Raw genomic sequence first — 22,072 nt, 5'->3', positions numbered from 1 at the left:
CCAGAGGTGAAAGATGAAATGTTTAAGAGGAACATGAGGGGGATCTTCTTCCCCAGAGAGTGGTGAGCTGCCAGCAGAAGTGGTGGATAGGGGTTCGATTTCAACATTTAAGAGATAAGTACAGTACACGGATGGGAGGGGTATGGAGGGCTATGGTCCAGCTGCAGGTTGAGGGGTCTGGGCAGATTAACAGTTTGGCACAGACTAGATGGACTGAAGGGACTTGTTCTGTGACTCAACATTAGCCACTGGAAGTTGATCTTTTTTTCCTATTATTAAAACAGGCAGCCACCTATTCACATACACATTGGCGGAGTTTATAATTTCGTACATATCTGCAGCTGAACCAAAAATGATCCAAAGTCACTTCGAACTTCACAGGAGTTGTAACTGAGACACAGGGATGGGTGGGGGTGGGGGACTATGATTGTGTATGAAAGAAATCATTAAGTGAATAAAGATCAATAATTGGAAACAGAGCCAGCAAATCTCAAACCAAGCTCATTATTTCCTGGCTTTCCTAGTCAGGGGCTGCTGTTAGGTGATGGGTAATGTGGTTCAATACTAACCTCTAAACCTGAACTTATGTTCCCACCACCCCTGTGAATGGAGCACAGAAATCTGATGCCCCTGTGCAGCTCTGCTGGGTGAAATATTAACTGCCTTCTCAACAAGGTGGAAGTTTATGGTTGTGTGGGAAAATTCCATAAGACTGGGACTGTGTGGAAAGCAAAAGCAAGGCAAGATGTTATTGAGGGTTCATTGAAATGCGCAAAGGGGAGGGGAATATATGACTGGAGGGAAATTAATGTTGAGGTGGGGAAAAGGCTGACAAATGGGTTGTCCAAACATACAGCAGAACTTATGGTCGTTGCTTTTAGTATGCAATAGGTCAGACAGGTTAAGCCAAACAAGGTCGTGATCTGCTTGGACTCTGCCTCAGTAGAGTTTGGAATCGAAGCATTCAAGGAGACCTGATCTGTAGACAGAAGTGTATTATAATCTATATGTTTGGAGAGTGTGGGAATACATAGAACAAAACATAGAAATTTGCAGCACATTACAGGCCCTTCTGTCCACAATGTTTTGCCGACCATGTAACCTACTCTAGAAACTACGTAGAATTTCTCTAGCACATAGCCCTCTATTTTTCTGAGCTCTGTACACCTAAGAGGCTCTTAAAAGACCTTATTGTATCCACTTCCACCACCGCTGCCAGCAGTGCATTCCACGCACCCACCACTCTCTGTGTGAAAAACGTACCCCTGACATCCCCCGGTACCTATTTCCAAGCACCTTAAAACTATGGCCCCTCGTGTTACCTATTTCAGCCCTGGGAAAAAGCCTCTGACTATCCACACAATCGATAACCCTCATCATCTTATAAACCTCTATCAGGTCACCTCTCATCCTCCGTCGCTCCAAGGACAAAAGGCCAAGTACACTCAGCCTATTCTCATAAGGTACGCCCTCCAATCCAGGCAACATCCTTGTAAATCTCCTCTGCACTCTCTCTATAGTATCCACATCCTTCCTGTAGTGAGGTGACCAGAAATGAACACAGTACTCCAAGTGGGGTCTGACCAAGGTCTATATAGCTGTAACATTACGTAAACACAAAATAATCTGCAGAGGCTGGGGTCAAAGCAACACTCACAACATGCTGGAGGAACTCAGCAGGTCTGGCAGCATCAGTGAAAAAGATTGAGCGACGTTTCTGGCTGGAACCCTTCGTCAGGACTCGGGTTCCAGCCCGAAATGTCAATCGGTATTTTCCACTGATGCTGCCCGACCTGCTGAGTTCCTCCAGCGTGTTGTGAGTGTAACATTACATCACAGTTCTTGAACTCAATCCCACGGTTGATGAATGCCAACACACCATACGCCTTCTTAACAACACTGTCGACCTGCACAGCAGCTTTGAGTGTCCTATCGACACGGACCCCAAGATTTCTCAGATCCTCCACACTGAGAAGAGTCATTTATATTATATTCTGTCTTCAAATTGGACCTACCAAAATGAACCACTTCACACTTATCTGGGTTAAACTCCATCTGCCACTTCTCAGCCCAGTTCTGCATCCTATCAATGTCCCGCTGTAACCTCTGACAACCCTCCAGACTATCCACAACACCCCCAACCTTTGTGTCATCAGCAAACTTAGTAATCCACCCTTCCACTTCTTCATCCAGGTCATTTATAAAAATCACAAAGAGGAGGGGTCCCTGAACAGATCCTTGCGGAACACCACTTACCACCGACCTCCATGCAGAGTATGAACCATCTACAACCACTCTTTGCCTACTGTGCGCAAGCCAGTTCTGGATCCACAAAGCAATGTCCCCTTGGATCCCATGCCTCCTTACTCCTTACTTTCTCAATAAGCCTTGCATGGGGTATCTTATCAAATGCCTTGCTGAAATCCATATTCAACACATCCACTGCTTTACCTTCATCAATGTGTTTTGTTATATCCTCAAAGAATTCAATCAGGCTCGTAAGGCATGACCTGCCCTTGGCAAAGCCATGCTGACTATCCCTAAAAGTAGTACAGTTTTGTTGGGTACCTTTACACGTGGGTGTATCGGGCAGAAGTTATAGCAAAACAGGTACTTACCAAGTCTATGGTAGATATAATAGTCAATATGGGAAAGTATGAAGTCAAATCTTGTATGAGCTTGGCTGAGATTGGAAAAAGACAGAAATTGTGGAATAGGAGTGGGACAGAGAAGTGGTTTTACAATTTGTATCCACCAGTCCAGGGGAGGCTCCTTTTGGGAAGAAATAGTACGGGAGATGTGTAGTAGGCGAGATTGAGGTTTGGGCATACGGGTTTGCTCTCCACTTTGGCACTTGTTGGTAAGCATGGGAACGACGGTGTGTGATTTTGTAAGGTCCCAGAGATGTGATTGTGGTGTGCCACAGATATTCATCAGAATGTGGAAGCTACTTGGGCAATTAGTAGATCTGGGGTGCCTAGTTTGTAGGATATTCTGGCACCTGAGGCAGGAATAGTTAAGTTGTGTAGGGCCCTGATGAACTTTTTAATTAAAACAGGTTTGGGAGGTAGGAACTGATCCCCGACATAATTCCCTTTATATTCCTTTATAGAAGGTGGCGGTAATGCACCTTCCTGATACGTGTGAGCCACCACTAGCACAAAAGAAGACGAAAAAGGGAAGATATTCTTCCTTTGTCCAGGAGAGGGGGTGAGAGCAATGGTGGACAAAATAGATAAGGTGTGGTTAAGGACTTTCTCCACTATGGCAGAAGGGAAGCCATTTTTCAAGAGCACCTGTGTAGAGTCTACTGATTCTATTGTATTTCTTTGTTCTACTGTGAATGTCTGCAGGAAAATGAATCTCAGGGTTGTATTTAATGAGATATACGTACCTTGGCAATAAATTTACTTTGAACTTTGAAAAGATAAAGATCAGCTTTATTTGTAAAGTTCATCAAAACACAGAGTGTCGCCATTTTCCACTGCCAATGCAACATGCCCTCAACTCCCTAACCTTAACTCGTACATCTCTGGAATGTAGAGGAAACCAGAGCACCTGGAGAAAAGCTACGAGCTCACTGGGAGAACGTAGTAAATCCCTACAGACAACCGTGGAAACTGAGCCTGATCTTACAGCCGGTATTGTAATGCGTTACGCTAACTACTCAGCTATCGTGCTGCCCTGCTGAAAGCTCTTCAAGATTTTAGATTTAAATATATTTACCGCACATCCATCGAAGCGTACGGTGAGATGCATTGTCTGCGTCAACGTAGCGTGCCCACAATGCTCGGCAGACCAACGCGGAAGGCAATGGGCAACAGCAACAGGAAATCAAACCCCATTCCGCCCTCCCACCCAGCCACGTACACAGTCGTCCAACCCTGTATTCAGCCTCAGACTCGCAGACACTGGCCCTTTGACTTCCCCGGTGGATTCTCTGAGCAAATGCTGTATAGGAGGGACTGGGAGAATGGAATGTGATGTTTTCTGTATTTAACTGGGCGTAATGGTAGCGTAACAGTTAGCACAATGCTAATACTGCTTGGGGCATTTTGGTGTTCGATTCTGGTGCCATTGGTAAGTGGTTTGTATGTTCTCTCTGTGTGAGCAGTGTGGGTTTCCTCTGGCTACTCCGGTTTCCTCGCACGGACCAAATATGTACTGATTAGTAGGTTAATTGGTCATTGTAAATTGTCCTATGATTAGGTTAGGGTTAAATGGGGGAGCTGCCGGGCGAGAAGGACCAGTCCTGCTCTGTATCTCTAAAGAAATAAATAAAATAATGGAATTTGATCATTGAAGATGGGGAGGCCTTTCACGTTTTGTGTGTCATTTCAGCTAATTTCTGACCACTCACAGTTTAAATCATGAGCCTGTCTTTGCACAGATTTCAACGATGTGGATACAAGCAGTTCTTAATTCCGTCATTCTTTGTTCATCAATGAAACCTGATCAAAAAACTTCGGTCCCACAAGATTCAAATAATCAATTATCCCCTTCCTACCCACTTACCTCCCCCTCACCTATCACCTGCCAGTTTGTCCTCCTTCCTCTCTTCCACCTTCTTCCTCCTTCCTTTCCAGTCCTGATGTAGGATTTCATCCCGAAACGTCAATTGCTTATTCCTCTCCATAGATGCCACTGGACCGGTGGAGTTCCTCTGGAATTTTGTGTGTGTGTTGCTCTTCAAATGGCATAGTTTTGCATGAATTTTGCAGGTTAGGTCAGGTCTAGGCTGGAGGTGCAATTACTTGGGTTGAGTATGAGGTTATCCTAAGGGATGGACAATTGGTGGGTCCTCGGGTGGCTGTAGCAGCCCATCCGGGATCCATGTGTTCTGGCACAAAGTGGGCAAGAGTAAGCCTCAACTTTTGTAGCTGCTCCCTGTTCTCTGTGGTACAGTGCAGGTTGCTCTTAATGCAGAGCAGCTCCCTCTTGAACAGGTTTCCTCTTGGAGAGCTACTGAGTGCATTGTCTTCCCAGTTTTTAGAAATGCTGGTTACGTATGCTGGTAGGCGTATGTGATTCTTGACAGGAAATGATGCATGGTTTAAAAGGTCAGGCAGGGATCTTAGCTGCTCTTTCAATGAAAATGTAATAGATTCTTTGGGGCTGTTGTCGGAGTTTTCTTCCAAAATTATCTCTTAGCTACAACACACACCTAGTCACTATCACATTGTTATTTGTGGGAACATGCTATGTACAAATTGGCTGCTGCGTTTTGTAGAACCATGACCACAGTTTAAAACAGCCTCAGCTCGCCACAAAAGTTGTGAGACCACAGACCTCACTGCAACCCGAGCAGGCCGTGGTCTCGGTTCCATAAACATCACGGAGCAGTGAGCAGAACTAGCCCTCGTCTTGGATACCCTGACCTTTCAATTCTGGCCCATCGCTTAAATCATCCAAGTATTGGGTTGCCCCATGGCCATGATTCGGCCTGTACCCGCCATTTCCAGTTGGGCCCGGCGTTTCAATCGATCAGACATTGGGACCTCCCTTGCCCTCGGATGCCGCAACTCTGCCCTGACCCCGCTTTGACCCCACCTCCTCCTTTGCTTGCTTTGACCGTGCCTTCCCTGCGTCTCCCGTCACTCCTCTCGACCATTTCCTGCCTGCGCCTCCGCTCGCCTCTCCATCCTTATAGCGTTGATCATTATTAATAAAATGTTTAGTATTTTCTTTGTTTTGTTTTTTTTTTGCTGGCAATAAGTAGTCACTGGGCATCACCAGCGCCATCTGGAACCAGTTTCCTTTTGGTGCTCCAGCTTCCTCCCACGTTCCAAAGCTGTACAGGTCAGTAGACTAATGGCTTAAAGGGTGTAATTGAGTGGCTCAAGCTGACTGGACCTGAAGAGCCTGTTACTAAACTGTACCTCTAAAATAAAAACAATAAAACTACTGTCTTAAAAATAAGTATTTCCAATAAAATATCAGCTTCTGAATTGAGTAGAATTTGTTCCTGTCTAGGAATTGTAAATTTGCTTTAATTTACTGTGGCCCAAGTTCACCCCTGACCTCCGGTGCCAACTGTGTGGGCTTTGCACATTCTCACTGTGCTGGTGTGGGGTCCCTTCAGCTGTTTTATTTCCTTCCTGCATTCCAAGATGTGCGGTTGGTGGGTTAAATGCCCCCAGTGTAGGTAAATGGTGGGGTGGGGTGGGAAGCTGACAGATCTCAGAAAAGTAAGAGGGAATTTGTGTTACAGTGGACACAACGGGTCACATCGCTGCCTTCTATGTCAAAAGGGAAAAGAAAATGAATTTTAGAATGTTAAAATCTGCCAGGATGCTGCCTGGATTAGAAAGCATGTGTTTTGAGGATAGGTTGGGAGGGCTAGGGCTTTTCCCTCTGAAGCGAAGGAGGAGGAGAGATGACTTGATAGAGGTGTACAGGATGATAAGAAACATGCTGTAGATAGAGTGGATAGCCAGAGACTTTTTCCAAGGGTGCAAACGGCTAATACAAGGGGGCACAAAAAGGTGATTGCTAGAAAGTATAAGGGGCTGGCATCAGAGATAGGGTTTTCCACACAGAGAGTGAAATGGTGAATGGTGGTAGAGGCAAATAGATTAGGGACACAAGAGATTCTGCAGATGCTGGAAATCTAGAACAACACACACAAAATGCTGGAGTAACTCAGCATCTATGGAAATGGGAGGAGACCCTTCTTCAGTACCCATTTAAGAAACTCTTAGATAGTCACATGGATGGCAGAAAAGTGGAGGGCTCTAACTAGATTGATCCTAGTGTAGGTTACAAAGTTGGCACAACGGTTTGGGCCGATGGATCTGTACTGTTCTATATTATACATGGACCAGGTAAGACGACAACTGAAATACTGGCCCCAGATTTGGAGTCTCTTTCCAAGGAAGGATAATCTTTGGAAAGAAATTAACTGAACTGTGTCCATACCAGGGGTTCCTACCCAGGTGTCCACGGACCCTTTGCTTTATAGTATTGGTCCATGGCATAATAAAAAACTGGGAACCCCTGACCTATTCACTTGAATATAGAAGACTGAGAGATGACCACACTGAAATTTGCAAAGTTTGTGAGGGTAGATGCCCGAATGTTGTTTCCTGTTGGTGAGGAGGCCAAAACCAAACATCTCAGTCTCAGAACATGGAGTTGATCCTTCAGGACAGAGATGAGGGGCACTTGTTTTAGCCTGAGAGTAGTGGATCTTCAGAATTCACTACACAAGAGCTCTGTGAAGTCTCTGTGCATCTTCAAGACAGAGATCAATAGACTTTTACTGATTAGGGGAACCGAGGGATATCAGAGAAAGGTGAGGTGGAAGACCAGCCATGGTGGAGCAGGTACAAGGAACTAGATGATCCCTTCTTGCTCCTGTTGCTTTCCTTATAGTCTTCAAATGAGCAATGGAGTTTGGTGCTTCCAAGTTCACAGCCTTCTTTGCCACAGAAATGGTGGCTGTGGCAGGAGGGATGAACTCATTTGATACAAGTTGTTGCAACAAATGAGGTGGACCCAAACACAGGTCACAGGCATGGAGATTCAGTGAGGATGCAGATGCGGGCATGAGCGTTGAATGGCAAACAGGAGGGAGTGTAGGAAAGCAGGAGGCAGGCAGAACTTATCTTGACATGGAGTGTAGAAGGAAAAATGGCAGACAAAACTTTTCTTAACACGGACAGATGGAGTTACACAGGTAAACCTCGATGCCGAAGTAAAACTTAGAATACTTATCTTGACACAGAGGGACTGAGTTCCACAGGTACTGAAGCAAAACTTAGAACCTAAGTGGCCGGGAAATGTTAATTACCACACTGGCAAAACCAATGATCTGGCAACTAGTGGGTGCAAAGCCGGGGTTCTTATGCTGCAGGTCCTGATGAAAACCAGGTGTGTCGCCATCAAAGGAAATTAGGAGAAAATGGGGAATCAACGGTCGGGATCGTGGACCGTGACACAAACCCATTTTTCAGCGGAAAGAGCTGCAGAAAAGATTTGCAAGGATGTTAATTGAAGAGCCTGAGTTATAAGGAGAGACTGAGTAGACTGGGACTATTTTTGTGCCTGGAGTGCAGGAGGCTGAGGTGTGACCTCGCAGAGGTATGTAAAATCATGAAAGGCACAGATAAGGTCTCAGTTTTATTTCCAGGGTAGGAAAGTCTAAGAACTGGGGGATGAAACTTTAAGGTGAGAGGGGAAAGAGATCTGAGGGTCTTTTTCCTACAGAGGGTGGTGGGTATATGGAATGAACTGCAAGAGGAAGCTGTAGAGGTGGGTACAATTACAACACTTTAAAAATTAGACTTGTACAGATTTAGAGGTTCAGAGCAGTCTGGGGTCCTCGATAATGGTGGGGGTCCATGGCATAGAAAGGATTGGGAGCCTCTGGTGTGGAGGGATATGGACTAAATTCAGGTAAACAGGACACCTTGATTGGCACGGACGAGCTGCTAGCTCAGATAGACATCTTGGTGAACATGGACGAGTTTGGCCAAAGGGCTAGTTTCCAAGCTCTATTACTCTCTGACTCTGAATACTGGCCACAGCAAGGATAACACTGAAGGCATCGAACTGGCTCCTCCTGAACCTTAACCCATTTGTCAGAAATGAAAATTATGACTGTGTGGCGGATGGCTCAAGTCCAAGGGTGGTGCCTTCCAGAGATGAATAGCCCACTATCATATACTTTGTACGTTCCTTTCCAAGTAGGGTGTGTAGCCTCAGCCAGATGCCTTCAGGTGAGTGGAGAGAGCTGCTCAAACAGCTTCATGAGAGATTGAGCGTACAACCCAGTGTGAAGAAAATTAAACAAGGCTTAACTAGCAGACAGCTTTATTTTGATCATAAAATGAACATATAAAATCTATTTTTGTTCTGATTTTAATCCCCATAAAATGTAAGAGAAAGCTTAAAATTTTGTTAAATATGGAGTGTAAGTACACGATATTGTATGTGCAAACAAGGGTTGAACCACAATTTTTTTTGATGCAGAGGGTTAAAAGGTGTTTAATTCTAGGCAAGCTGAAAAGCTTTTGTTTAACATGGGTCTGGACTCACAACTGAAACGGGATTAACACAATAATCTTTGTGCACACTATCAATGTAATGGTCTTAAAGTGGGGGACAATTCTCCCTTTGACATTGAGCTATAAAGGACGGAGAAGAAAGCTTCATAAACGTTAACCTTAATTGTAACCAGCAAGTGATACATCAGAGAAACAACTATGTACTCTGTTAGGATTGTCCAAACCAACAATTTCTAGTTTTTCAAATGACTTAGTTCTGCTGAGACTTAAGAGGAAAGGCCACCATTTAAACATTAAAAGTTTAAATTAAAACATTAAAGAAAATACAGATGAAAGTTCAGTTAAGACACAGATCACATTTTGTTAACACCCCTACACTTACGACTGCCTTGTTATACTCCTACCTCCTTGGTAGATATAATGTTCTACTAGGTTCAAACAGTCATGCTGATTTATAACCTAAAGGAGTGTGAAATTGTCAGATACTTCTTTTGGTTTTCTGTTTCATTTGAATGTAAAGTGGTTTTTGTTTGTTGTTATTGGGTGGAGTTGTCCACATTTGTTTGCTGGGCCTTGTGAAGGTAAATACTTGGGTTGCACTGTTTCTTTGCGAATTTGACAAGAGATTTTGCAGTTCTGCCAAAGTCCTGCAGCTGTCAGTGTTGCAAGGCCAAAGAACCTCCGAATCCAAGAGATAGCAAGACTCGAACCTGAATTGAGACATAAACTGCTGGAGCAACTCCGGAGATTGAGCAGCATCTTTGGGGGGGGGGGGGGGGGGCGGGGTTGGAATTTGTTTTGGGCTGAGACACTGATGCAGGGCAAAACATCGACAATTCCTTCTCTGTGAACAGATGCTGCTCAGCCAAATGAGTTCTACCAGTGGCTTGTTCTTTTTACTATTCCTGGATATTACTTGCGATTCAGAGCCATGGTGGAAGATTGAGAATGCATGCAGCTCTTGTCTTAAGGGCTTTCTGATGAGTATCACTCCAGTAGGCACATGCTAAGCCAGCCTCAATTTAGTATGTGGTTCCATACACTGAATCCCAGTCTATCTCACCCTGTGCTTAGTGAATGCTGTGGTTATATTAACATCCCCAACCAACCAAACCTTTCCCTCTGTATTACTTCAGTTAGAGCTGTTATGAATCAAGGTGAAACACTTGCCTTGTTGTTTTGAGGGGTAAGGCAGGGTGGATTAGGTCCTGCGGGGAGAAAACTGAGACTGCTGTTGAGAGATTTTTGACTTGTTACGATACAAAAGTAATGACTAATTTGGGTTTCCATCAGAGTCTTTCCTGACTTTGATTATATTTTAATTTTGTCTTTACCCTTATTTTCCTTTCTCTCCAGCCTGCTTAATAAAAATGGTTCACACTAGAACCTAATAGAACATTATCCTCTTTAATTATAAGTGCTCACACAGATGGGCAAGCATGTGGCGCAATGTGGGCCTGCCGTTCGACTATTCCATAGGCATCACTCATTGAAGCCGGCTAACTCGATAATTAAGGAATGTAAATATTATAAATGACCAAATTTGTCCATAGCAAGTATCCAGCTGTCAATGTATGATGACTGTGGCCCAAGAGCTAAATGCATTAGAAGATGCAGGATTCAGCTTAATTCCCCTAACTTTCTTTTTGGCAACAATTGAAATTGTTAAGATTTGCCTTTTCTAATCACTGAACTAAAGCAGTTCCTTTGCTGACTAACACCGTAGCAACGATGTACCTTGTCAGCTCCTTTCAGTTTGTGACACAGCGGATTCGTTTCTTGTGATAACCTCCTACTCGGAATGCCAAACGCTATTTGAACCGTAGGTGTGGAAAATAAATTCACTGAAGCTGAAATATTTTTATCAATTGAAAGGCTCTCATTTTTAAAACTCTTGCTTTGGCAATTCACTTTGATCATTCTGTAACTACGCTGTTCCCATTGTCACGTCCCATCCTCTTGACATACTGTTTTGCTCTTACGCATGTTACATAAGCGTTAGCATCTTGTGACTACCAGATGGCTGAATAGATTAATATTCGAGCAGTCAACAGGACAAATAACTCCTTCTGTCCCTTATCAATTCTACATCCTTCAAAAAAAAATGCTTCCAAGTATCTAATTCAGTCCAAGAACAGATGAACATCGCTGAGTGAGGTTTCAGCTTTCACCAAACAATCTACTTGTGAGCTAGACCATTGAAGGTCAGTCCTGTTTGTTCAATTACAACATTATCCAGTTGAGTTACACACTCCAGAAATTGGCACTTAGCAACTGCTTTGCTTTAAAAAAAAGGCTTGGCAATAGTGTCTGAATTATTGCAAAGGTGACTCAAACACGTCTCTCCGTAATGCATACTGGCTTCTAAATGGGTTTGTGAATGTGATCACTGATGATATAAAGTGGCCCCACAAAAGGAAAACAGCAACAAGTACCTCTGAGCAACACCCATTTTTCTTTCGTGGTAACTACACGTGTCCAAAGCACTTTCTTGGCCTTTTGCTATCATTTCCATGGAATGATTTTTTTGACCCACTTCATGTCATTGGATGGGCTTGTCTCCAGACTTTCTGGGAGGGGTCTGGAGATCAGCAAACCGCCATCGCCGCCCCTCGCCCAGCCAACAACGCACCCTCACGCCTGAGGGGGAAGGGAGTAGAAGTGGGTCAAGGCTGCCAGCTTACAAGGATACAGCACTGTCGCCTATCTCAACAGAGGAAAAAAAAGCAAGGCGTTTTCTAGTTTAGTGAGTATCAACACTGTACAAACCATTAATTGAACAAGCTGGATGACCAAACTGCACTCATTCAGAATCAGCAACATCCATTGTGCAATGTGCAGGCAAATACTAAACATGGGAACACATTCGACGCATATTGATCACCGATGTAAGCTAGCTTTTATGTTTTGACCTCCCCTGTGCTAATGACAGACAGGAATACAGACATCATAATGATAAACTTGTAGCCAAACGACAACACTTTCTCTGAACCCGCTCTTCTAACAACCCTCCCCCCAACCCACCCCTTATTCCACCCCATCTCCCGTTAAAAGATCTACATAAATTCTATAATCCCACGGCCTTGCTTTAACACAGAAAACACTTTTAACTCCAGTTCTATTTGAAATACAAAATCTGTACAATGCAAGGGAGACGTTGAAAGCAAAGTTTATTGCCGGCTGACGAGCAGGACCTCAGTGATTATTTTCCAGGTCTTCCTTGCTGGTTACATAGTTCTCTTTTGGCAAGCCTTTGATTATGCCATTGCTTTCATTTAATCTTCGCACTCTGTAGCTCTCGTAATGGATCCTGTGTGTGACGTCTTTCAGATCCTGCAAGTGGGACCTTCAAGGGTATGAGGAGAAACAGAAGAATGAGTCAAGGTCACTGTTAGAACTTGAGCAAGCCATTTGGCTCCTCTGCACCAAGGCAAAAACTGTAACTTTAAGCACCTACCTTTTACTAATTTTAACTTTCTCCAACAGAGAAAAAATAAAGATCTATCAATCTTAGATTTAAAATGAATGAGTAACACAGACAAAATGCCAGAGGAACTCAACAGTTTAGGCAGTGTCTATGGAAATGAAGAAACAGTCGATGTTTCGGGCCGAGACCCCTCTTCAGGACAGGAAAGGAAGGGGGAAGATGACAGATAAAAAGGTGGGGTAAGGGGAAGGAGGATAGCAAGAAGGTATTAGGTGAAGCCAGGTGGGTAGGAAAGGTAAAGGGCTGGAGAAGAGGGATCTGACAGGAGAGGAGAGTGGAGCATACGAGGAAGGACAGAGGGAGGGGCACTGGGGGGAGGTGATAGACAGGTGAGAAGAGATAAGGGGTCAAAGTGGGGAATAGAAGAGGGAAGGGGGAGGGAAATTATTTTTTATCAAGAGGAAATATCGACATTCATGCCATCATGTTGGAGCCTACCCAGATGGAATATAAAGTGTTGGTCCTCCACCCTAAGAGTGGCCTCATCATGGCACAAGAGGAGGCCATGGACTGACTTGTTGGAATGGGAATCAGAATTAAGATTCCGTGAAGTTCTGCTTTTGGTGGATGGAGCGGAGGTGTTCGACCTTGAACCAATTGTAGGGGGATCCAAATTTCTACCCTCTGCTCCCAATATTCAGTGCCGGCGTCACACTAAGTGCTGACGTGGAGGAACAATGGTGAAACAGTTAGCACTGTGGCCTCACTGCACCCGGGACCCGGGTTCAGAACCAGAAGCGCGTTTACCATCACTTATTTCTATCACATGAGATTTGTTGCTCTGCAGCAGCAGCACAGTGCAAAGATATAAAACAAATTACCATACATTATAAAGAATGCCAAAAAACAATGGAATAGGCCTGAGTCTGCAAGTCTGCCAGTACACGGAGAAAGTCAGAAGCTCAAAGTCTGTGAGTATACAAGTCAACTGGAGGCTGAAGGCTGGGAGGCAGCCTGGCCTGCGGTTTGAGAGGTGTGTGTGTGTGTGTGTGTGTGTGTGTGTGTGTGTGTGTGTGCGCACGCAATGGATGGAGGCGAGGGGCCTGATTTTGCCCTCGGGGAGGAGAGAGGACTCTATTATTCTGTTGTACCTTGTAGGCATGCTGTGTTGGCACTGGAATGTGTGGTGCCATTTGCAGGCTGCCCCCAGCACAGCCTTAGTTTGTGTTGGCTGTAAAGGCAAACAACACATTTCACTGTGGGTTTCGATGTACATGTTACAAATAAATGAATCTCAATCTGAAAGGGCTCATGGATCACTCAGAAATCCGATGGCAGAGGGCAAGAAGCTGTTTCTGAGTTGTTGTGAGTGTAGGTCTTTAGGTTCCTGTACCTCCTCCCCAATGCTAGTTTCAAAAAGTGGGCATGTCCTGGATGGCGAGGGTCCTTAATGAAGGATACTGCATTTTTGAGGCACAGTTTCTAGAAGATGTTTCTGACAGGGGGAAATGTTGTGCATGTGATGTAACTGGCTGGGCCTATAACAGACATTCCACCCTGCAAAAACTCATTTCAGGGAGGTAGCACCATCAATTTGCGGGAGACTTCTGGGAGAGGTGGGATGTCTGCAATAGAATAGCTCCTTAGCAGCTAGCCAGCTAGTTTAAATAACGTTAGCTATGCTAATGAACGAATGACACCTGTTAAACTCACCTCAACCTGTCTTTTACAGTCTTAACCCACCATGGGCAATAGAAAAGTCACTGTTGCAAACAGTGCAGCGAGCAACACTGTCATTATTTTGACCCCTATTAGGCAGCGGTACACTTTAGTGTAGTCTGGGGTGATGTATGTTTTATATTTTTTTGGAACACTGCCATGGCGCGCTCTCGCTCTCTCATGGTCGCTCAAGCGCTCTTGCTTGCTTTCTCGCTCGCTCGCTCTCGCTTGCCTTCGTTCTCACTCGCGCGCTCTCACTTGCTTTCTCGCTCTCTCGTGGTCGCTTTCACGCTCTCTCTTGCTTTTCTCTCACTCGCTGTCAAAAAAATTGATTTCCATGATATTGTATATAACTTGCGGGCATCAGGGAGCCACTATTCATATGCAGGAAGCTCCCGGAAGTTCCGGGAGAGGTGGGATGTCTGCCTATAACCTTCTGCAGCCCTTTGGATCCTCTGCACTGGAGCCTCCATACTAGGCCGTAATGCAACCAGACAGAATATTCTCCACCACAGAAACTTGTAAGTGTCTTTGGTGACGTACCAATTCAGTCCTGAGCTGGGGTGCTGCCTTACTTGAAATCTGCGTACTCTCTGTGTGAGTGTGAGGGCTTCTCCCACATCCCAAAGATGTGTGGGTTGTTAGGTAAAATGGCCACTGTAAATTGCCCCAGGTGTAGGTGTGAGGTAGGTAAAGGGTTAAGAAGAGGAAATCCAGGATGCGTAGATGGTACTTGGAGGTCATCGCAGACACTGTGTGCCTGAGACCTCGTTCCATGCCCTAACTTCACTCTCGTAGGTCTGCCTCTCATTCTCAGACAGCATCGCTTCGTCAAATATCAAAGTGCAACAGGGAAAAAGCCGCAACATTTTTCCAGAATATGTTGAACTTTTATATTTTTTTAAGTGACGTATGGAGTAGGCCCTTCCTATCCTTCGAGCCGCATCGCCCAGCAATCCCCCTGATTGGATCCTAGCCTAATCACGGGACAATTTACAATAGCCAATTAACTTAACAACCAATACATCTTTGGATGGTGGGAGGAAACCAGAGCACCCAGAGGAAATCCACATAGTCAAGGGGAGGACGTATTTAATTATTAAAATCACAATGGATACAAACTGCACTGAATTCACTTAAGGTTAGTGGCTCTCAAACTCCATAGATAACCACCTGTAGCTCCAGACATAATCTCTTACATTTATAAGGCCAGAAAGCCACTTGGTTCATCAGGTCTGTGCAATTCTTGTGCATACACATGCCCTTCAATTCCTCCTTGAATTATTAATCTGCACTAGGGATTAACTTAGAGTAGCAAATTTATTTTCCACCCATTCTTTTCTCATCACGCTCTTTACCGTTTGCTGATCGTGCCTACTTACCACCTGCAGAATAGGTGCAGCAGCGACCCCTGCTGGGCACCCAGGGTTCTGCAGCAACAATTGGTTGGTGTGCTGAAGATCACACAATGAGCCATGACAAGCCTGATTGAGGGTTAAGGGTCAAGCTCTGACTTTTGACACATACTTTCGCACATTATTTTGAACTTTTTTTAAGCGATCTTCATGTCTTTGAAACTTCCTCTCTCTTTCATTTAAGCACTTCTATGCTGTGCATTGAGGCAGTGATCACAGTAAGAGATGAATATTCCACATATTGCTTTGTTATTGGCTGTAAGGGGTTGGAAAAGCTTGGGTTTTTTTTGTATAAAAAGAGGTTATATTATTTTTATCTGATGCATTGGAGGCTGCGGGGAGACCTAATATATGTTTTTAAAATTATGAGAGGTGCAGGTAAGTTTTTTCACAGGGTAGGAACATAGAATATGGATCACTACAGCATACTACAGGTCCTTTGGCCCACAATCTGGTACAAAACTTCTAACCTACTCCGAGATCAATCTAACCCTTCCCTCTTACATAGCACTCCATTTTTCTTTCATTCATGTGTCTATCTAAAAGACTCTTAAATGTCCCTAATGTATTTGCTTCAGCCACGTCCCCTGTCTGTGTTTTCCCATCACTTTCTGTGCTCTTAAAAAAAAACTACCTCTGACAATATTGACAATATTTTTCTGGACCGGGGGCGGGGTGGTGTTCAAGTAGGGTTAAACTCACCTCAACATGTCTTTTACAGTTAGGGTTGCCAAATTTCTCACTCCCAAATAAGGGACAAAAGTAACAGTCAGATCCCGGGACACTTTACCCCAGTTAAGACTACCATGACCATGAAGCCTTTGCGCGGGCACCTGTGTGCGCATGCGAGTCATGTGATGATCTTTTCCCCCACAAATTGGTTTTGCCTTCATCTTCCTGACTGTACTGTACATACATTATTTCTACTTTATATAGGCAGTGTTATTTATTTTTGGTTTTATGTGTTATTTGGTATGATTTGTTAGGTTATTTTTTGGGTCTGGGAACACTCAGAAATTTTTCCCATATAAATTAATGGTAATTGCTTCTTCACTTCACGCCATTTTGGCACGAAAGGTTTCATAGGAACGCCCAACCTCAGCGGGGGAAATACGGGACAAACCAATTTAGCCCAATATACGGGATGTCCCAGCAAATACGGGACAGTTGGCAACCCTACGTTCAAGTTCAACAGTGCGCGACAGGGAATGAGGAAAGGTGCAGCTGACTCATATCGTTTCCTCACGGCCTGGTAGCACATGCTTTGCGGCCCGGTGGTTGGGGACCGCTGCTCTACACCACCGTGCCATTTCTATGAGGAACATACGGGGATTGGATAGATGTGCATCATTGCCAAGCAGAGAGGTTGAGTTTAACTTGACATCATGGCCAGTACAGACATCATGAATTAAAGATCCTGTTCTGAGTTTGATTATGTTGGTGTAGTTACCATGACGATAACTACAAACCTTGCAATAATGGTGGTATTTATGTATTTTATTCCACATCCGTACATCAACCTCGATTTTTTAGCATAATTTTTAAAATTCTTTAAAACATGTTGAATGTTGTTTTTTGTCCTACGTCGCACCCTGACCAATGCACCACAGCAAATTCCTAATACATGCAAATGTATATGGTGAATAAAGTTGATCCTTGATATTTCCCTTCAAATAGCAATAATAACCCAAGATTGTTATGAAGCCTGAGTATGTGACACTGAGCCACATATGGAGTTATACAGGGAGAAAACCAAAAGGGATGCCTGGTCAAAAAGGGCAAGGAGCAGGTTGAAGGTGGAAAGGGAGAAGTAGAGAGGCAGGTGGGTTTAGGGAGGGAATTCCAAACTTGAGATCTCGCCAGCTGGAGATTGAAAGATGATCAGGAGGCTGGAATTGGAAGAACATGGATATTTCCGCCTAACGGAGATAAGGAAGGGTGAGACCATGGAGCAGTCTGGGAATAAGAGATGAAAATTTTAAAATCAAGATGTTTAAGGAGCAGGAAGTGTTGGTCAGCAAGCACAGGGTGGCCAGTTTGGTGTCAGCTGGGACACAGACATCCAAGCTTCAGATGACTCCTGATTTAGGCAATAGAAATATCGATACGTATGGAGTAGGTTGACTGGCCGGCAAAGTCATCCCTAAATCTGGGGTGAGTTACCAGGAACGTGGGGAGAGTAGAAGGATCAGTGTAAATTTGTGCTTGAGGGTTGGAGGGTCTGTTTTAATGCTGTATAATTTCATAAGGAAACTTGGCTGCAAGGCTCAACTTTATCATGATGGCCACCAGCACTGAAATATTAACATTCAGCCTGAGATGTTGACTGTACTCTTTCATAGATGCTGCCTGGCCTGCTGTGTTCCTCCAGCATTTTGTGCGTGTTGCTTGTATCTATTCTACAAGTCTCAATTTAGAGAGAAACTCTGCTGCATAATTTGTCAATAATTACTTATAATATCCCTGAGATTCACTGCCTGCAGTAAGTTTTTATTTTGGTAAGCTCATATTTGTAATGTACCAAATCCTACTCAATTTGTTAATTTTTTTCTCTCTTGCATTTCTGCCCCAAATAGGTGTGAATCAATTTATTTCCAAGATAAAGAAATGGTTCAAACAGGCCAGTGGGGTGATTGCAATGCAAAACTGAAATGCTTTATTGACAGCCATTAACTAAAATCAGACAACCGTTTATAAGGTATTTTATGTAAACAATGGTTTTGAATTTATTTGATTGTAAAATTTAACCGTGGTAAGTTAGAGCCCAACAAATAATACTAAATTGTTTAACAGGCTAACTGGTGTTTCTAATATAGAGTGCAAATACAGGAACTGGTTTAAACTAGTTCGGATTCTACTCCCTATATTTGCTGGTAATTCAATCCATAAAACAGTGATAGACATGGTCTTGTGATCTTCTGCTAAATCACTTAATAGTCTCTGGTGACTTTTCACAAGAATCTTTTTTCTTGCTGTGGGGTGAACAAAGTTTCCTTGTTGCCTTGTGGTATTAGAGGAAGAATTTTTTAAACAGGGATCAAACACTGCAAGGAAATTATGTTGAAGAGGTAGAATGTAAGGGGAAAAGTTACCTTGCAGGTAACTTTGGTAGAAGTTTGTCCCAGATTATGAACAGTTTTCATTAATGTCCATAAACTGGGAAATAAATCTGTGCTGTAAGCAGTATGGTAGTGCAGTGGTTAGCACAACACTTTACAATGCCAGTGACCTGGGTACAATTCCTGCCGCTGTCCCTGAGGAGATTGTATGTTCTCTCCGTGACTGTGTGGGTTTCCTCCAGGTGCTCTGGTTTCCTCCCACAGTCCAAAGGCGTACCAAAGGATTATTAGGTTAATTGGTCACATGAGTAGAAATGGGCTCGTTGGGCCGTTAGGGCTTGTTACTCTGTTGTATCTCTAAATCAGGGGTTCCAACCATTTTTTTGCCATGGACCAACACCATTAAGCAAGAGGTCTCTGGACCCAAAGTTGAAAACCTCTGGTCTAGATGAATAAAACAAATAAACCATTTGATTTTGGTATCATAGCATCAAAAACACATAAAATTGAGCATTAAGGAAACCCCACAATCTAGATCACGTCCTCTTCTCATCAGGCAGTAGGTACAGGAGCCCGAAGATCCACACCTCAAGATTCAGCAACAGCTTCTTCCCTGGTGCTATTCCCCGGTTCCTGAACCGATCTGAAAACTCCTAATTCTACCTTGGACTATACAACGTTCATTGATATCATCACGTTCGTTTGTTTATTGTGTCATTGACAATACGTTTTGTATAATTGATGTCAGTTTAAGTTTAAGTGATTTATGTTGCTACTGCTGCAAAATGCTAATTTTCAAGGCATTAATAGTCTGGGAGTGCATATCCATGAGAATTAACTCGAACATGAACTTCAAAGGACAATTAGTCAGAGGATCCTGGGACCAGCATGTAAGTGACACGGCAGTGCCCCTATTAGAAGTTTGTGCGCATTTGACACGTCATGTAAAACTCTGACAGATGTCTACAGATGCAGAGTGACTGGTTGCATCCCTACCAGGAAGAGAAACACCAATGCCCAAGAACATAAGGACTTACAAATGGTGATGGACATTGCTCACTCAATCACAGGCAAAGATCTCTGCACCATTGTGCACATCTACAAGGACTGACACCATTAGAAAGCAGCATCCATCATCAAGGTCCCACACAATCAAGGTCTTGCTCTCTTCTTGCTGCTATGCTGCCATCAGGAGGAAGGAACAGGAGCCTTCAGTCCCACACCACCAGGTTTGGGGACAGTTATTAGCCTACAGCCATCAGGGCAATAACTTCTGAACCAGGGTGGGTAACTTCACTCACAACAACAGTGAACCGATTCCACAACCTGTTGACACACTTTCAGCGACTCTACAACTCTTGTTCTTAGCATTATTTATTTACTATTTATTTATTATTGTCAGTTTTTTTTTGTATTTGCACAGTTTGTCTTCTGCACATTGATACTTTGTCAGTCCTTGTGTGCAGTTTTTCACTGATTCTATTGTATTTCTTTGTTCTACTGTGAGTGCCTGCAAGAAAATGAATCTCAAGTTTGCATATGGTGACCCATATGCACTTTGATAAATAATTTACTTCGAACTTTGATATAAAATAAGCAATTTCCCCTTGTAGAAGAGGGATCCAAATTTCTGTCATCATGCAATGTTATCCAAACTGAGCAGCAATGGTATTAAGACAGCTGGGTAGACTATTCCACAGGAACTCTCTGGCCAGACATTTTGCCGATTTACAGCTGTAAAGTATTTAGAATTTCAATAGAAGCAAGTCCATCATCCCGTTCAACCAGAGTTGCTGTAAGTCTTCTCACCATCTGTCTTTAAATGTTGACATTGTCTTGGCTTCTGTCATTAATTCTACCACTGTCTCACGTACTTCCTCACTGTCTCACGTACTTCCTCATTGTCCTAAATCTCTAACACTCAATCAATATCCTGCAACTTACCTTGCACACACTCTTGATCATAAGAAGTAGCCTGTCTTGCATTTATTTTTATTTATTTCAAGATACAGTGCAAAACTGACCCGCGCCTTCCAGCAACCCACCTATTTAGCGCTAGCCTATTCACAGAACCATTTACAATGACCAATCAGCTACTAGCTGGTATATCTTAGGACTGCGATGGGAAATCGAAGCACCTGGAGGAAACCCATGCTTTGGAAGCACGGGAAGAACGTAGAAACTTTCTTACAGAGGACGCCAGAATTGCACTATGAACTCCACTGTCCCAAGCCGTAACTACGCTAACTGCTCTGCTACTGTGGCGCTCGTGAACCCTTACGAAATCACCAAACAGTCTCCTTCATTTCCTTCAGCTCTTTCTCAATGAATTTTAGGCGTTGTAAACTTCTCACTCTCTTTCCTGTCCTGTTGTGCTCAGAGTCTTTGTAGATTCACTTTTGCACCTCACTCTTGATTGGCTAGAAACTGGCTTTTGCCTCTATTCAATCACTCCACCCATGCAGCCTGTTGGAAAACCAACCTCGAAACCATTGGTAGAGCAGCAGGCCTGGGAGATGGAGTTGGGAGTGAGACCTGTGCATTGGTTAGAACTGAGGGAATTGGGATTGATTGATTTACAAGGATGTTGCTGGGACTTGATGAGCTGAGGAAAGGTTTTATAGGTTAGTACTTTATTCCCTGGAGCATGAGAGAATGAGGGGAGATCTTACAGAGCTGTACAAAATTATAAGGGGTATAGGCAGGGTTTTTCCTACATGCCGGGCTTTCTCCCCTCGGGCTGTTTGAGACTAGAACTAGAAGTCATAGGTAAAGGTTGAAAAGTGGAAAAGTCAAAGGGAATCTGAGGGGGAATTTCTTCACTCAGAGGGTAGTGAGAGTGTGAAATGAACTGCCAGCAGAAGTGGTGGATGCGGGTTCAATTGCAAAACTTAAGAGAAGTTTGGATGAGAGGGGTATGGAGGGCTATGGTCCAGGTGCAGATGGATGGGACTAAACAGAAAAATAGGTCAGCACACAGACTAGATGGGCTAAATGACCTACATCTGTGCTGTAGTGATCTATGACTCTATGATGAGTAGAAAGGTCTGGGCAAGGATGAAGGATTGGCAGACATGGTTGGGCCAGAATTGCTACCATGGTGATGGGTAGCGTGTGGCAGTTGCTAGGTGATGAGTATGGTGTGGTGGTTGCGAGGTGATGGGTAGTATGTGGCGGTTGCTAGGATGAGTAGGGTGTAGCGGTTGCTAGGTGATGGGTATAGTGTGGCAGTTGCTAGGTGATGGGTAGCGTGTGGTGGTTGCTCGGATGAGTAGGGCGTGGCGGTTGCAAGATGATGGGTATGGTGTGGCGGTTGCTAGGCATGGTAACCATGCAGGAAGTGGAGTCAAGCTGGGGAGACTTGGGAGCATGAGGGCCAATAGATGTGGTGTCCTGGTGGGTGTGGATTTGGTCATGGGCTGGATCTCAGTGGAGGCATGATAT

General features: G+C 44.0%; 2 protein-coding genes across 6 annotated transcripts in view; one reads left to right on the top strand and one right to left on the bottom strand.

The window, feature by feature from the left end:
* The window catches only part of LOC140203139 (putative protein MSS51 homolog, mitochondrial), a 79,774-nt gene extending 61,583 nt beyond the window's left edge, over nt 1-18,191 (top strand). The window contains exon 8 of one of the 2 annotated variants that reach the window (XR_011887296.1): nt 18,146-18,191. The gene's annotated coding sequence lies outside the window, so the exon portion shown is untranslated. Of the gene's footprint in view, nt 1-284; nt 308-18,145 lie in introns of those variants that run through there. The other variant, XR_011887297.1, reaches the window with a different exon arrangement.
* Nucleotides 11,576-22,072, bottom strand: part of LOC140203138 (septin-9-like) — a 455,930-nt gene continuing 445,433 nt past the window's right edge. For all 4 annotated transcript variants that reach the window (XM_072268990.1, XM_072268991.1, XM_072268993.1 and 1 more), the window contains one exon: nt 11,576-12,354. In XM_072268990.1, the coding sequence (XP_072125091.1) occupies nt 12,204-12,354 (151 nt within the window). In that variant the 3' untranslated portion in view covers nt 11,576-12,203. The remainder of the gene's footprint in view (nt 12,355-22,072) is intronic.

The sequence above is a fragment of the Mobula birostris genome, chromosome 9, assembly GCF_030028105.1.
Source record: "Mobula birostris isolate sMobBir1 chromosome 9, sMobBir1.hap1, whole genome shotgun sequence".
Classification (NCBI taxonomy): domain Eukaryota; kingdom Metazoa; phylum Chordata; class Chondrichthyes; order Myliobatiformes; family Myliobatidae; genus Mobula; species Mobula birostris.
Note: the sequence above shows the minus strand (reverse complement) of the source record. Positions and strands in the feature narration are given on the sequence as shown.